Source organism: Stegostoma tigrinum, chromosome 29 (assembly GCF_030684315.1).
Source record: "Stegostoma tigrinum isolate sSteTig4 chromosome 29, sSteTig4.hap1, whole genome shotgun sequence".
Classification (NCBI taxonomy): domain Eukaryota; kingdom Metazoa; phylum Chordata; class Chondrichthyes; order Orectolobiformes; family Stegostomatidae; genus Stegostoma; species Stegostoma tigrinum.
The window spans coordinates 15,597,978-15,616,133 of NC_081382.1; the positions used below are offsets into that span (position 1 = coordinate 15,597,978).

At 41.6% G+C, this 18,156-nt stretch overlaps 1 protein-coding gene across 3 annotated transcripts in view; it reads right to left on the reverse strand.

The window, feature by feature from the left end:
- The window catches only part of LOC125465534 (pappalysin-1-like), a 316,341-nt gene that overhangs the window by 133,637 nt on the left and 164,548 nt on the right, over positions 1-18,156 (reverse strand). For all 3 annotated transcript variants that reach the window (XM_048559167.2, XM_048559166.2, XM_048559165.2), the window contains exon 14: positions 8,986-9,154. In XM_048559167.2, the coding sequence (XP_048415124.2) occupies positions 8,986-9,154 (169 nt within the window). The remainder of the gene's footprint in view (positions 1-8,985; positions 9,155-18,156) is intronic.

Genomic DNA, 18,156 nt, shown 5'->3' on the forward strand with positions numbered 1-18,156 from the left:
ATATCAGGCTCAAATTACTTCTGTGTCACCTTCATGTTCACTGGAGACACAAAGGAAGGAAGCTCATCATGTTGTTAGCAAGTCTCAGTCAAGTCGAGGGAGACAACCTTTGGTCAGAGTTTGCAGCACAGTCAGTCAAGGGTAGCCTGTGATATCAGTCCATAAACCTAGAAATTGTCTGTTAGCAGTTCAGGGCAGTCAGGGTCAGGATCAGGATGCTGGACACATAAGAGGTAAGGATCTGAATATCAAGCAGCACACCATCTATCTTAAGGCTTTTTGCCCTACCGTGGTCCGTTTTCCTCCTGGAATGAGAGAGCAGCAGGGACTACAGGAGATGTAATTGGCTAGGACTTTGGCTGCAATGGGGGAGGTGTCCCAGGTGAGAGAGCAGGCAGTGCAGAGGACATGTAGGGTTAGTGGTGTGGGGGCTGGAGTTGGTGAAAGCAAGGAAGGATGATGTTGAGGTCAATCATGAGAGTGGGGCAGTATGAGTCACTGCGGAAGCATGGTGCCGTGGCAGAGATAGAGTGACTAACAAATATTGGAGAGAAGATGATGGCACTTGCACTGGCAGAGAGAAGGTCACTCACCTTTGTCCTATCTTGCGCGGCATTCCTCCAGGCAGCTAAGACTACTCTAACCTGAAAACTTGGACCAGGCTGACACTGTCTGGTGTTGCGGTCCCCTCTGCTAGTCCAGTGGGAAGAAGAAGTACCACTTCTGTACCATCCACCAGAAGGCCCTGAACCCTGCCCAAAGGCAGGGCAGTTCCTGATTGTTAAGACTTGTCCAAATCCACAAGAGGTTTTTAAAGATGGTGGTGGGTTCAAGGGACACTGGTGAATTCTGGGATGTTTGCTGAATGATAAATTGTTCTGGGAATGGCGCATGTTAAGATGGAGCCAGAATTGGATGTGAGAGACGCCATGGGGCGGGATAGAAATGAGGCAGGTTTGATAGAAATGGTGGGAAAATTCACTAGCCCTCACAGCAGGAATCCTGCCAAAAAATTTCAAAACAACTTGAACTTGGCTAAGTAAAGTAAGATCCGACCCAGAGTGTAAAAAACAAGTTCACCTTGGTTTTACCTAACTTCAAATTTATGGATTTAACCAACATAAAGTGAAATTTTAAAACCCCACAAAATATGTTGAAATCCTCTAAATGGCATATTTAATCTTTCTTATTTGCATAGGATTGTAGGAATATTTCATCTCTCTGTTGAGGTTTAAAATTTAACCAGCAATTGAGGCTTTCCTAGAATGACGTAGATTTAGCAATATAACTTGTGTGTGGTATACCACATGTGGCAGGGATTAATAGCAAATGGAGTATGTTACATAGCTGCATCCTTATTTCTCTTGCTAGACAGGAAGCATTGATTTAGTGCTGTTGTGAAACATGCCTATTCTTTCCTCACCTCACACTTAGTGTGGATAGCTTCTACTTTGTGCGAAAGTGTAGCAAATGAAACAGCAAACTGGTAAGCATTTTATGCATTTCTCAACTTAAAATCAGCAGCGATATAAAATGGGCTTGCTAATTTGTGAACATCTGTTTTATGCTATCACTCAGTCAAAGTTATTCCAAAAGCCTTGAACTAAAGCTTGTAATGTGTATGGCACACAGGTACAGATAGAAAAGGGTCCGTTCAAAGCTTACAGAGAGGTGTGATCTTTTTATGCTTCCTAATTCTTTAATGTAGAATCCATTTGGTTAGCTCAGCATCTTGTGATTACTCCCCACTGTGCACCTAATACTTACATTCATAATTCAGACCATTGCTTAAATGGTATAGGCTGCAGATTGCAAACCCTGAAAGTGTTAACTCAAACTGAAGCAGTGTGCTTCCCAGAATTCTGGTGTTGCAATGATGCTGCTGATGTTTTTTTGGAATTGTGCTTCAAGTCGCTGAATTGTTTGCCTTCCTTATCAGGATCTGTTTAATTTGTGAACAAGGCTGAGAGATTTCCTTTTCTCCACCACCACCCCCATCACTATTACAGAGCTTGATAATAAGTTGCCTTTTTTGAGGGCCTGACCACGTTCAGTTTTCTAAGACTCCCTGTTTATTGTTGTGGATTACATTCCTTGGAATTGCCAGACCTTAGCAATTATTTGGATATTAGAAAGGTCACATAAAAGCATTTCTCTCTCAGTTGCTGGTATTTGCCTAGTTTTAGGTTATTTATTCTGGAAACAGACTTACCATGATGGCAGACTGTGGTTTTCTTAATGACAGGAGAAATTTGATATCAGTGATGATATCTGTCCCACAAATTAATTCTCGAGGGAGAGTCCACTGCAACAGAATAATCGAGCTTCAAATACATTCTGCCAGCCAGACGTGAAAATTAAATCCAAAAATATAAATCTTTTTCTCAACACAAAATCTGTAACCTCCTGTAACAGGATTTACTCCTGGATTCTTTTGTAATATGAAGGATATCTGGGCTAAGAAAGAGGATTTTTTTTTACAACATTGGGAGCTCAGTGATAGCATAGATTAAACCTAGGTCAGTTCTAGTCATAATGCTGAGTTAGAAATCACTCAAAAGATACTAGAACGGAGGGTGACCCAGCAAAATTTGACAATGGGCCACACAAAGCAACATTAGGTTGAGCTTAATCAATTCAAAACGTGCAAAGCCAGTGAAGAGAGACAGAGAAAGATAGAGTGTTTCATTCCATTCATTTGGACTGAGTTCAAGTTTATATCACAGGGGCAGAGTAGGTGGGCAGAGACCAGCGCTCGGCAGCTCCTGCAGGCTTTCTTTCACTTTTTCTCTTCTTTCTTTGTTGGCTTCTTTTTCTTTCTTTCTTCGATTTATTTTCTTTTGTGCCTGGAGAGCGTGGGTGAGGGAGGACGTCTCCAGTGGCGGCAGCAGCAGGGGTTGGCAACGCCCTGGCTCTACGGTGTCCTGGCAAGCAAGGAGCAGGTCCCAAGCTGACTGCCCCAACCCAGGGGCTCGCAGGCTAGGCCGAGGCTCCGAGTCTGTGGGTGCGCTCTGGCGCCTGGAGGAGAGTTGGCAATCTCGGCATAGCATGGTGGTCTCCTGGTGTGGTGGTCTTGTTCCGGCGTGGAGGTCTCTTTTCATCTTGGATTTCCAGATCTTCCAGTGGCTTGGCAGGCAGTCTTGCCCAGGAGTGGTGGTATTGGCCCATCATGGCAGTCTTCTTTGGTGGAGGCTTCCAGCTCAGTATTCCAGCAGTCTGGCATGGTGCTCTCGTCCTGGCATGGTGGTCTCATCCTGGCATGGTGGTCTTGTCCCAACTGCATCTTCAGGGTGTCACATCATTCCTTAATCGGCTTTCCCCGAGTCGTGAACTTTCTTGCCTCTATTTTACCTTTATTTTTAATTTTATATGTGACTTCTGACATTGACATAAGCATTGCAAAGGGGTGACTTCTAAAACTTTTCACTGTGTTTTTCATGCAAAAGTACAGGTGACAATAAATTTCTAGTCTATTCTATATCAAAGAGGTGAAGGTAAAATACACTTCATGAATCTTGGACACACACTTTGATATTTCCTACATTGATTATTATTTTGTCCATTAAAACTATTCTCTAACATGGAAGTTGAGATTTTCTTCTAACTTTGATCACAGATAAATAAGCACCTCCACAGTTAACCGTGCCACAACTTTAAAGAGACATGTTCTGTTGGTTGTTCTTTAAGGATAGACTTGTTCACAGGACATTATGTGCAAATGATGTGTTATCAAGAAATAGTTGGTGGCATTGGATACTGCAAAGGATACGGTCCCTGACAACATTCTGCGAATAGTACTGATGACTTGTGCTCTAAAACTTGCTGCTCCCCTGGCCAGGCTATGCCAGTACAGTTATAACATTAGCACCTCCCCAACAAAGTGGAAAATTGCCCAAGCATATCCTGTACATAAAAAGCAGGATAAATCCAACCAGGCCAATTACCACCCCTTCAGCCTACTCTCGATCATCAGTAAAGTGATGGAAGGTGTCAGTGACAGGGCTATCAAGCAGCACCTGCTCAGCAATAACCTGCTCAGTGATGCCCAGTTTCAGTTCTGTCAGGGTCACACAGCTCCTGACCTCACTACAGCCTTGGTTCAAACATGGACAAAAGCGCTGAATTGCAGAGGTGAGGCGAGAGTGACAGCCCTTCAAATCAAGGCTGCATTCGACAGTGTGTAGCATCATGGAGTCTCAGCAAAACTGGAATCGATGGGTATCAAGGTGAAAACTGTCCAGTGATTACAGTCATACCTGACACACTGAAGAATGGTCATGGTTGTTGGATGTCAGTCATCTCAGCTCCAGGACTTCTCTGCAGGAGTTCTTCAAGGTAGTCCTTGGCCCAACCATCTTCAGCTGCTTCATCAATGACCTTCCCTCCATCAGAAGGTCAGAAATGGGGATGTTCACCAATGATTGCACAATGTTCAGCACCATTCATGACTCCTCAGATATTGAAGCAGCTCGTGTGCAAATGCAACAAGCATATGGATAAAATCCAGGCTTGGGCTGACAAGTAGCAAGTAACATTTGCTTCACACAAATGCCAGGCTATGACCATCATCAACAAGACACAATCTAATCACTGCCTCTTGACATTCAATGTTGCTACCATCACTGAGACCCCCAGTATCAACATCCTGGGAGTTATCATTGATCAAAAACTCAACTGGACTCACAATATAAACAGAGTGGCTACAAGAACAGTCCAGAGGCTAGGAACACTGCAGGGAGTAATTCACCTCCTGATTCCTCAAAGCCTGTCTGCCATCTACAAGGCACAAGTCAGGAGTGTGATGGAATACTCCCCACTTGCCTGGATGACTGCAGCCCCAACAACACTCAAGAAGCTTAACACCATCCAGGACAAAGCAGCCTGCCGAATTGGCCCACATCCATAAGCATCCACTCCCTCCACCACCGACGCTCAGTAGCTGCAGTATCTACAAGGTGCACTGCAGAAATTCATTAAAGATACAGATCCTCAGACTGTACCTTGCAAACCCACAATCACTTCCAACTAGAAGGACACGGGCAGCAGACATATAGGAACACCACCACCTCCATGTTCCCTTCCAAGCCACTCACCATCCTGACTTGAAAATATATCACCGTACTTTCTCTGGCGCTGAGTCAAACTCCTGGGGAATTCCCTCCCTAAATAGCATTGTGGGTCAACCCATGGCAGGTGGACTGCAGCAGTTAAAGACAGCAGCTCACCACCACCTTCTCAAGGGCAACTAGGGACGGGCAAGAAATGCTGGCCCAGCCAACGATGCTCACATCCCACAAAATAAATAAATACATTTTTTAAAAAAATGATGTGATAACTTTGCTGTTATATTATTATAACCAGCAGTATATATCAGATGTTTCCATAAAGACAGTACATCTTCAAGAACACCTTAAGAGCTTGACAGTATGTAAAGAGCAACCTAGAAGGGTTTCAGATTAAATTAAGGATAGTAGGAACTGCCAGTGCTGGAAAATCTGAGACAACATGGTGTCGAGCTGGATGAACACAGCAGAAAAATCTTTTCTGAAGAAGGGTCTAGACCTGAAATGTCAGCTTTCCTGCTCTTCTGATGCTGCTTGATCTGCTGTGTTCATCCAGCTCTACACCTTGCTATCTCAGCTTAGATTAGGGCTCTGCTTCTTGGTAAAATAGTTTAAATTGTGAAAAAATATTACAGTTTAAGAAAACATTTAATGCCACAGCCAACAAAACCAACCTTACAGCTAATGATTTAAAGATATGTATTTTCTTTCTGACAGTTTGCATGAGTGTGTCACAAGAATAAAGTAAACAAATTGAACATTTATTCTATAAATTGCTGCCTTGAGATGGTTTTGTTTTGACAACAAGTGACTCGTCATTTCGATCATCCAGTAAATGCTGAAATTCTCTGGCTGGATTTGCTTCTGTGCATTAAGGTGTGGAAATGTAAGCTAGCTAGGATGGATCAAACAGATGGCCTTTTCCCCATGAAGAAGCACACTTTCAATAGAATGCCTAAACCCAGGGCTTTCTCAGGCAGGCTCACTGGATCTGGGAGTAGGTGCAATGGCAGCTGCTTCCTCTACCCACCGAACACTCACCTCTGTATGCTGAGGCAAAGTTGAAAATTGTACCCTATTCCAGCACCACAGGTTCTAGAATCTGGAGTAAACATTGTGAAGCTTTTAAAGGCAAGTGCCAATTAATTGATTATGGACTTATTGTTGTCTGTCGGTGAACTCACTAACTCGGAGATGAAGTAGAGCTGATTCATCAAATGGACCAAAAACATTGTGTTTTTTCTTTAAGTCATGATACTATTCTGCTGAAAAACCCTTTTAGGTGCATTCGCCTGATCCTGGAGGTGTGAAGTGAACTTAATGAGGTGGAATGGTGTAAGGCCAGATCTCTGATACTATCCTGCTTTCTACTAAATTACGTTCTGATTGGAAGGCTCAAGATCCACCTGAAAGACAGGGTGTCAACTGAGGGCCTACTTTCCCCTCTAGGTGTCAGCCTACCTGACTGTTGGACACTGTGTGGACACTGTCTCTGTGGGGAGTGAGGGAGGGTCTTTTGATCTGCATTATTCAGTACACAACTGGGGTACTGGGCCTTCGGTCAGGGTGTGACTGCTCTGAGCTTCCAATTCCTCTGTGACCTCCAACTCAGAACACGCCCACCCCCTCCCAATGACGCCACTCCAACCGCCATACACAGCATTTACTTTTCCAGTGGGTCATCCTTCACTCTGAGAGCGCAGATTGTTGTTGTCCTCGTAACAGCCATAGCCTCTACTCTGTCATGACTGAGTTGTGGGGGTGTGCCAGCCTTTGACTGCTGCTTGATGGCCAGAAACTCTGGCATTCTTTCTCAGTGAGTAGAGGTTTCCCTCCTGGAACGGTTCTGGAAATCTTGGCATTTGCTTCATTCCTTTCAAGTATGATACAGAAGGAAAGGGTTGTAGGAGCTCCACCTGCACTGTAAGAATCAACGGTTTTAAATGTATTATGAAACAGGATCAAACTGGGCGGTGGGAGGAGGCTCACTTAAGGCATGTGTTTTATTGAAATTAAACATGCATCAAGTTTTTTTAACCAGAACTGTCCCCTCTGGTATTTGTGATATTTGAACATTTACGCTTTCTTTTACATCTAAGATGTGCTATTTTGGACAGACAGTTTCTTGGAGCAATTTGCCAGCTAGTAGTTTGAATACTACAGCAAAAAAGACTGGGGCATTTACTGTCTTAAGTAAACCACAGAAATCTAAAGAACAATACAAAAGAACTGAAAACACGAACCTGTTTTGTGTCGGTCAGTCAGCTTGCAGCTGCATTTAGTTGGCAGTTCACATTCAGTTTTATGGAATATGCCAACTTAAAACAGCTGTGTGCTGACTTGAACAGGGACCCAGGAGTAAAAGACATATTTTTTAAAAAAATGATATTCTAGCTCAATGTGTATTTGTTTTATCGTAGAAACAAATTGTCCCATGTCAGAAAGTCTTGTCTATATACACACAGAGTTGATGGACAGGAAAAAAACCAGCTGACCCATCCAAGATCAATTTGCCTATGTCATGTCAACTTGACCATCATCATTAAAAACGTCTTGGCTATAGTACCATCACCGGACCCCATTACCTGGCTGAGAACCACCCACAAGTGATTAATCTCCTGGGAGAGACAAAACAGTGTTGTGGATGGAGTGTGAGGAGGATTGTGGGTCAACCTACAGCAGGTGAACCACAGCAGTTCAAGAAGACAGCTCAGCGCCATCTTCACAAGGTTAACCAGGGATGGGCAATAAGTGCTGGCCAGCTAGTGACGCCCACATCCCATAAATGAATAAGGAAAAGAAGACAGCCTCTTCTTATTAGGCCACAAAGTAGTTTTGCTCTCCCATGCTCGACGAAGCAGATTTAATGAGAAAAGACAATGGTGGCAGCAGACCTGGCAGATGTGCCAAGCATGGTGAGTTGTGGTGAGAATCCATCATACAACACAACCAAGAAATGATTCAAAAAAATCTATAAAATATTTTCTGGCCTCCTCTGGTGGTCAAGACTAGTCCATGAGACTATTAGGTTTCAAAAGGAATGGCTTAAATTATTAGCACCCCTGTGAATATCCAAAGGTGAATTTTCTCTTTGGGCAAGTTAGGTGCTCTGCTGACTCTGGACACAGTTTATTGTTCAGCCCTAGTCAAAATCACATGGTCTCTTCAAAAAGCCACCTAACAAGTACTTCCTAAGTGGAATGACTACAAATTTGGAAACTTCTTTGTGCAATGGCAATCAATTTTTCATACTCGTTAATGATGTCACAACGTGCAAGGAATGTTAAAATGTAACTTCATGTTCTGTCTTGTTAAAAAAAACACATTCAAGTTGAATCCTGCTAAAATCCCCATTAAACATCTTATTAGACAATTAAGCAGGAATACTGATGTCTTAACCATTGATGTAACCAAAGCATTGTTGCGGAAGTGTTGAAAAGTGAAGCAATGCTGGTGGAAATTGTCATGGAACAGAAACTAAACTAAGAGTATTGGACATGTGGCAGGACTGGAATGAAATCACAGGAAAAGCAACAGAGAAGAGAGCTAGTGTTCATCAGTGAGTGTTACGACTGGTCTAATCACAGCTAACCTCTATTTTTGTTCCTAAACAATGATGTTTGAAAGACATACTCTAAACCACAGGCAACAACTTGTACGCAATATCAAAGAATGATTGCACCCGGAGCTATCATCCTCTAGTCAATTTCCAGGAGCCACAAGCAGTGATGTCTATTCAGGAATATTAATGGCACCTTTATAATCATCTGTGCTAGTTATGCTACTGCCAATTGGATTCTTCTCATATATTCTAAACAGATACAAGAAAAAGCATGGCTAGTTTCAGAAGCTGAGGTGTTTGCAAAAGCTTTTGGGTAATAACTGAGTGAAGTACTAAAATTGTTCGTGACAATGAACTGACCTGACGCTTGGAGGTGTCTTCGTCTCTTCGCAGGTGAAGCACATAACCTCGCTGGCAGAACACAGTGCATTGGTCCCCATTGTAACGTCCAGTTCCAGTGCAGTTCACCACTGCATTTTTGAGGTTGAGTTCCTGACAGTCGGTAGCTTCACAAGAATAGTGGACACAACTGAGGGAGGGAGAAAATAAATTGTGCAAATGTTAGAGTTGCAATGTTCAGCTGGTAACATGATCTTGCTTTTTTCTTCAATTTGCAAAGTCAGTGGTGAGTGGGGTTCCACAGAGCTCTGTCCTTGGGCCTCTACTGTTTGTAATTTTTATTAATGACTTGGATGAGGGGATTGAAGGATGGGTCAGCAAGTTTGCAGATGACACAAAGGTCTGAGGTGTCGTTGACAGTATAGAGGGCTGTTGTAGGCTGCAGCGGGACATTGACTGGATGCAGAGATGGGCTGAGAGGTGGCAGATGGAGTTCAACCTGGATAAATGCGAGGTGATGCATTTTGGAAGGTCGAATTTGAAAGCTGAGTACAGGATTAAGGATAGGATTCTTGGCAGTGTGGAGGAACAGAGGGATCTTGGTGTGCAGATACATAGATCCCTTAAAATGGCCACCCAAGTGGACAGGGTTGTTAAGAAAGCATATGGTGTTTTGGCTTTCATTAACAGGGGGATTGAGTTTAAGAGTTGTGAGATCTTGTTGCAGCTCTATAAAACTTTGGTTAGACCGCACTTGGAATACTGCGTCCAGTTCTGGTCGCCCTATTATAGGAAAGATGTGGATGCTTTGGAGAGGGTTCAGAGGAGGTTTACCAGGATGCTGCCTGGACTGGAGGGCTTATCTTATGAAGAGAGGTTGACTGAGCTCGGACTCTTTTCATTGGAGAAAAGGAGGAGGAGAGGGGACCTAATTGAGGTATACAAGATAATGAGAGGCATAGATAGAGTTGATAGCCAGAGACTATTTCCCAGGGCAGAAATGGCTAGCACGAGGGGTCATAGTTTTAAGCTGGTTGGAGGAAAGTATAGAGGGGATGTCAGAGGCGGATTCTTTACACAGAGAGTTGTGAGAGCATGGACTGCGTTGCCAGCAGCAGTTGTGGAAGCAAGGTCATTGGGGTCATTTAAGAGACTGCTGGACATGCATATGGTCACAGAAATTTGAGGGTGCATACATGAGGATCAATGGTCAGCACAACATCGTGGGCTGGAGGGCCTGTTCTGTGCTGTACTGTTCTATGTTCTATGTTGTATGATTCGGCTATGATCCAGTTTGGGAAAGTATGCTGATCCTCAGACCCCTCTACTTCCAGGGTGGTCATGAGAGTTAACGCTTCTAACAAAACATGTAGGCACTGATTTACCTGTCTGTTGGAATCATTGTGTATAAGGGTTGGCATGTCATGTTGCAGTTGTACAGGATATCGCTGAGGTCACTTTTGGAATATCACGTCCATTTCTGGTCACTCTGATGTAGGAAGGATGTTATTAAGTTGGAAAGGATGCAAGAAAGATTTACATGGATGTTACCAAGACTGGATAGTTTGATTTATAAGGAGAGGCTGGATAGGCTGGAAGTTTTTTCCCATGGAGCATAGGAGGGTAAGGGGTGACCTTGTTGTAGTTTATAAAATCATGAGGGGCATGAATAGGTTGTGGAGCTGGATGAACAAGGGTTGAGGCCAGAAATGTCAGCCTTCCTGCTCCTCTGATGCAGCTTGGCCTGCTGGGTTTATCCAGCTCTACATCTTGTTATCTCAGATTCGCCAGCATCTGCAGTTCCTACTATCTCAGGGGCATGAATAGCCAAGGTCTTCTCTCAGGGTAGGGGATCCCAAAACTAAAGGACATCGGTTTAAGATGAGAGAGAAAAGATCTAAAAGGGACCTGAGTGGCAACTTTCTCATACAGATAGTGCTGCGTATTTGGAATGAACTACAAGAGGAAGTGGTATATACAGATACAGTTGAAATTTATAAAATATTTGGACAGGTACGTGAAGAGGAAAGGTTTGGATGGATATGGGCTAAATGGGGCTAGTTTCGTTCGGGAAACCTGGTCAGCATGGATGGGTTGGACCGAAGGGCATATTTCCATGCTGTATGACTCTATACAGTAACAGAAGACATTGACCATAACTATTGATGGGAAATATTGCTTATTAAAAGTAAGTAAACACTAATCACAAAGAAACAGCCATTAACTATCAACAATCAGTGCTACCAGTCCAAATCCGAACCACTTTTTAAAACCTGTACACACATAAACAGATAGACAGATACAGGCAAAAACAAACAAAAAATAGCTCTGGACTACAGCTCAATAGCACCAGTCCAAGGGTTCACTCAGATAATCACATTGCTGGCCAGGACTTCCTGCTTTAATCTCCTTTCTTTTGAGTCTTTCTGTCTCTTTGCACAGGGCAATTGATGCATTAACTGCAAGGTATTTTAACTACTGGTTGAAATCAAGAGTTAACAGCAATTAGTAAGAGTAAATAAATGGCTTGCTTCGGGTACTACAAAGAGAGAGGCAGACAGACACATAGAGATATAACATCTACTCTTTCAGCAATCTGAAGGCATTGTTCATACACACAAGCTGATCAGCTACGAAGGAATCAGACAGTTGTCATCAATGATGAGATTTAGCTTCCATGACTAGTCATAATTGCACAAACCAATCAGTTACTTGTTGCCAGTCAAATCTCACTCTGTTCACATACACCAGTGTCATGATTTCCCTTTGATTTACTTTGTAAACAAAGCAACACCACAAACACCAAACACAATGAGTTTTAAAAACTTGTATTTAGAAGTAAACTTGTATTTAGAACTGTCCTTCAGTTTCAAAATGATCCTTTTAATCCATCTATTCTACGATCGAAAATGCAGCAAATAAAATGATATGGTGTACACAACACCTAGAATTGACACCTTGCTGATGCACAGGTATACATGCCCAGAGACTTAGTGCTTTGATCTCCTTAGTCTTCATTGGCTTCTGAGGAAGAGTCACCGGACCCAAAACATTAACTCTGTTTTCTCCTCCACAGATGCTGCTAGACCTGCTGAGCTTTTCAAACAACTTTGTTTTTGTTCTTCATTGACTTGGCTGTGCCTGCCATAGAAAACTTTAAAGAGTCCCAGGTGTTTAAAACCAAAATTTTAAGAATGACCTTGATAGTCAAAAAGCTTTCAAATAATTTGAATAAAAACATCTTTTTGTTGTAGTAAAACACAGGATAAAGCAAGATATCTGTTACATGCTGCATCAGGACGGGTGTCAAGGGTCCAAATTTCAATAATTGAGGATAGCAGCTGCCAGCTGTGGTGTGAGATATTTCACACCCCCAAGCTGATAACATAAACGAGGAGCACCAATGTTGTTCAGTCACATTTCTCAGAAACCAGCTGAGATTTTCTTTCATTTTGACCCAGTTGTTGATTCTTAAAATTTTGCTATCGAACTAGTTATAGGCACACTGAATCTTTGTTTGAAATCATACAACACTGAGCTTAAAAATTGATTGTTACAAGTAAAGGGCATGACATACTTTTGTTCCCTGTTTTTGTCAATTAAAACACAGTTTGGCTGTAAAATGCACATTTATACATGAGAAAATACAGATCTACACCTGCATTTTTACTAAATATGTAACGATGTCTATAAAGGATAGTAACCATTTGCCATCGTAAAATAATCTTAACGAATCTAGTCTCCTCAACAAACTCGGCTAAATCTGATTTAGTTGTTGCTTTGCATGAGCAGGGCTGCCTCCTCATTCACTTGGTCCTAACTTGACCAAATACTCATAGACTTCATGTTAAAGTTTGATCATCCCCTTACTCACCTTGCCCAAATCTGAACACCATAGTGACTTGCGCAGATCTTGGTCCTTATTCTATCATGTGCTAATCTTCTCATAACCATGTCATCCAAATGTGGAACTGTTAGGTTCCAGGACTAAAAACTGCGTGTCTATGCATTGCAAGGGCATGAGTGGGATACATTGCCATCATAAGTACCCGAAGAACATGAACGATACAGAATAGCGTATTTATAGAATGGATTTTAAACATTTACATAGCCAGTGATGTTCTAAGCCAATTCATGGCCTCGGGTCCAATGGAAAGTGTGTGCCACACAACACAGTACAACTATGATACTGCAGAAGAACCTCACCAAACTGCCAGATTATTGGGTGGGTTTCTTGGTCGGAAAATTATCAAAGTGGAACATTGCAAGGTAGGCTCCCATATCCTACAGCCCTGGCTAGGAGATGTGCTTTGAGAAATTGTGATTTAAGACCATAAGACATAAGACCATAAGACATAGGAGTGGGCGTAAGGCTATTCGGCCCATCAAGTCCACTCCGCCATTTAAATCATGGCTGATGGGCATTTCAACACCACTTTCCTGCACTCTCCCCGTAGCCCTTGATTCCTTTTGAGATCGAGAATTTGTCGATCTCTGCCTTGAAGGTATCCAACGTCCCGGCCTCCACTGCACTCTGCGGCAATGAATTCCACAGGCCCACCAATCTCTGGTGAAGAAATGTCGTCTCATTTCTGTTTTAAATTTACCCCTTATAATTTTAAGGCTGTGCCCTTGGGTCCTAGTCTCCCCGCCTAACGGAAACAACTTCCTAGCGTCCACCCTTCTAAATTTAGGGCTCTATTTGAGCACGGGTCCCCGCAGGAGTGAGGGAAGGGATTGGTGACTTGGTATTAGGCAGCTCAACTCAGATTGAAATTATAAATAAACACTTTGACTTTACTACTTGACTGGACGCAAGTAACACTGGGTCAGCATGATTTGCTTTACCATTGCATCCTTAATTCCACGTCCCTTAGCTGGAATAGTTAAAACTGACTACATTGTTTGTGGCATTGAATCACTGATGCTGCATTGAACTAAACAGACATAAATTATATCAGGGTCTTAGGATCAGAAAATCTAGTTGAATTTTTCTCGCCAACCTGGGATTAACTGTGTTTCCATAAAGAATCTTTTTTAATTGTTCTTTGTGACTCTCATTTTCTTTAAAATAAATTACTCCAATGTATCTGTAATGATCACATTTTAAAATTCCAAGTAACCAGAATGCACTAATTCACTAGCTCCAGATATTTAAATATTACTGAATATTGATGTACATGTTTTAATGAAGAATGCAATAAATCATTATCTCTGATAACAAATCCCAAAAGATTTATAGATTTTTCACCCTCTCCAAAATAAACTCACCAAATATTCCAACAGGTTTGCATTCCAACAGGATGTCTGAAACTAATCCCATCAGATCCCAAAGGGTTTAGCAAACAATTGCCTTACGAGTTCGTCTCATTAATGGCCTCCTATTTTCTTCACTTTTTGTTTATTTTCATTTTAACTTTTCTAATCATGGCATTTGTAAAATGGATGTTTATTTAACAGTCCTCTGGGCTTCATTGAGCTCTTTCTACATTTGACCCAGTCACCAATCCTGAACAGTTTCATTGTGCTCGCTGTCTCCCAGATGTTTGGAATTTTTGTTTGATCCAAAGATCTGATGCAAGTGAATATCCACGAGGTAAACCAAGTGGTTCGACGAGCTAGAATATTTGCTAGAAAGCTGCAGGATCAATGAATGCAGTCGGTGTGATGAAAAGAAACAAAAAGTGGCTGCTCCCTCTTATATTTTGCTGTTTATTTCCTGCCAATATAAATATTGTATTGTGAATTAATGTGTTGAGATTTCAGATTTTTTGACAGTTGTGCTGGGTAATGCAACAGGCCAAGCCACCAGTGACTTTGAATAAACTACATGGAACAATAGTAGAGAATTACCGCAACAGCTGGCCTCCGCACACTGCTCAGCCTGCGAGAACAGTTGCCTGGCCATTCATCCTCCTATTAGGCTAGCAGTTGCTGATCGCACTTTGTGCAATTGTTCAATCTCTTGTAATTTGAATTGTCTCTTTGAAGCCTTTTTTAAAAAGTTTGGGCTTTACTTAACGTTTGTGCCATTGAACAAAACTAGTGCCTAATAGTTTGTGCTTTCTTACTCCCGGTATATTTGCAAAATATCAACCTTGTAACATGAGAATTGAAAGAATATGACTCAAGAAATTGTCATTTGGCCAATCAGCCCAGTCATTCCAAGAACTGGACATAATTTTATCCCAGACTGTTCGATGCAACCATCTAACTTCCTGAGGGCAAGATCTGTATGATCACATTTTGATTGTCAAAGGTAATTAAACAGAATTATTTATCCATTCTTGCATTTGTGCTATTTACCACTGAATTGCTCCCTCACAACCAGCAATCCCTCCAGGTCCCTGTTTTCACAGATGAATCTTCTGTTTACCATTGTGCATTTCATCATCTTTTACCTATTCCCTTCTATCTTCCTCCCAGGTCCCTGAATCTCCTCTTATTAAAACAAAATGTTTCTTTTCTCCATAATGAAACTTTGGGAAGGTTCACTTGAACTAACTAACGGAAGCAGTCTTTGGTTTTAACAGCTTGCACCGATGCAAAGAGAAACAAAGATGTGGTAAATCAGGGAGCAGAGACTGAACAATGTTAAAGTGGTCCTTTTAAAAATCCACAGAAAAAGGCTGAGAGAGATTAAGATGTTCCACAGATTTGAGGCCCAAGGAGGAATAAACTGAGATGGGAGACTCTCTTTGTCAATATAGACGGGATGACGGAGAAAGGAGATTGCAAGACAGGCACTTAGGGGAAACAAAAGAAGAAAATTAAGAGGACTATTGACCATGATTTGTAAAGGAGCCAGTTTAATTTGTATGTGCTAGCTGGTTTGCTATATCATGTGATTTCTACCTCTTTTGCAGCTCAATTTCACCTTAGCTTACAGCAGTCATTAAACATATTACTTGAAACATGATATCAAAAGTGGACAACTAAAATTGTATGGAATTTCAGAGCCTGTAACAGCGCCAGTTACTTTTTTGTAGAAAAGCAAGGAATAACTACAACTCTGAAGTGCCGTGTGAGTCAGAGTGGCTGGGAAACGTCCACCTCTATCATATTTGAGATGCACAGGGGTATGTAACAGATTCAGAATTAATTCTAGATTCATTGAGGGAAGAAAACAATGTAATAGCTACAGGAATAAATAAAAATGCTGTGCAAATACAACTTTCAATACTAGGGAATGAGTGCTCTAGGCTAAATAGTGTTCTAGATCTCATGGGGGAGCAGATACACAGACAGGAGAGATCATGAAGACATGCTTTAAACTCAAAGTTAGCATTAGTTACGCACCATATGTGTTCCCAGGGTAAGAGAAAGATTAGTGATCAGTATGTGTCGGCACTTATGCTTCTAACCAAATCTTGAGAGTTTAAACAACCGAATGATGATATCAGCAGAGATAGAAAGTCTTCCATGTCAGACATCCTGTTGTGACAGCGCATCTGCTAAGGTAGGGAAACTTGTTCCGAAGAAAGCAATTGAAGATTTGAGATTGTCAATCATCAACTAGTGCACATTAAAGAGAGAACAGATGAGGCTTTGCACTGTGTTAGACATATTCAAAGTTAAATGAGAACAACATATTGGGGGAAAACAAAGAAATATTTACAGCTGGTCAGAAAGAACAGCAGACTGCCCCTGCAAAAATAGAGATTGCTGTAAAATCTCAGTCGGTCTGACAGCATTGTGAAGAGAAATCAGAATTAACGTTTCAGGTCTGGTGACTCTTCCCTGTCCTTGCAGATTAGTGAATGAGACCGGCTCCAAATGAAGGCGTATGGATCTAGAAACTGACTGGTATCAACCTCTGACAATAGGCCTTAATGGCCCTTAACAAGTCTGCTTCCCACTCCCTTTCCCACTGGTTGCAAACCTCACTCCTACTTCAAGAGACCAGGTTACGGGCCTGTCAGTTACAGATATGGAATTAGATAACTGCCTGCCTCCCTATCCAGCCCCATAAGAAGATAAAGATCCTTGACAAGGATTTTACTGTCAGTGCCCCTATTTTTAGCCAGAAGGTTGTGGCATTGTGAAGTACAACACACAGTGAACTATGGGACATATAAGCAGCCAAACAAACACCCACAATTAGGTATAATGTTGTTGACAAAAAAATGTGGTTCATGAATTTTAGGTATGACTCACAAACTAAACAAAATGAATGGTAAGGTAACTGACTTACAAATGAACCCACAAGGCACACACCTTCAGAAAGGCATGACTGGAAGCATCAAAGCAGAATAAAAGTAAGTGAATAAGAGCATTGATAATGTATGTTAAAATACACAACTTTGGAAATCCAGGATTCAAGTATCTGCGTGGGACAAACGAACAGCTTGTGCAAACCCTTCTAGTTATATGGAGTGCTGTAAGAGGATGTGCAAACTTTCACAATTTAGGGGCATTAGATCTTCAGAAAATTGCAATTAAAAAGTACAGCGGAGGAAAATGTTCAAACTGGTTTGTTAATAGGAGAGATGACAGTTTAGACAACAGTTGTAAAGCAACGTTTGTTATCAATGTGACTACATTTTAAATTCTCCCATCTTTTCCTTTGTATAAAGTTCTGAAGCATACTCCAGGTTTGTACCCAACACAACTGGTCATTCCTGATATGTGAGCTAACTAATTAACATTGGGAGGTTATTCAGTGATGACAGTCATCATAGATGTAGCCAAAGCCTCCAGATCATTGAGAACCTAGAAAATGATCAACTGTACCCTCTTTCACTCAACCTACACAAGGGTTTGCACATTTTTTATGTGTTAACCCTTGTAATCAATACCACAAAGAGCCAAGTTCTTGTACAACAAATATCCTTAAGTTTATTCAGACGCTACTTAGAAGGTTAACATATCACAGCCGTGCACATCTAGTACAAGTTTAATGTTTACTTATGCTACTCTATATATATATACATAACTGACTGACTAAACTGACATGTCACACAGAGAGCATGACTGAAGGCGAGATAGGTACCTTTTACACTACATCATATGTTGTGGTGTGATTTCACTGTCTTAAAGGTACTGAGCTGAGGGTCTGGAATCTATGCCAGAAAGAACAATCTTGTCAGAGTGAATACTTAATTGCAATTTGAGAAATGCCTTTACTGTTATAAATACTTCATTTCCAAATCTTAATCTGGTGAATATTCATATTACTGTTAAACTAAATGA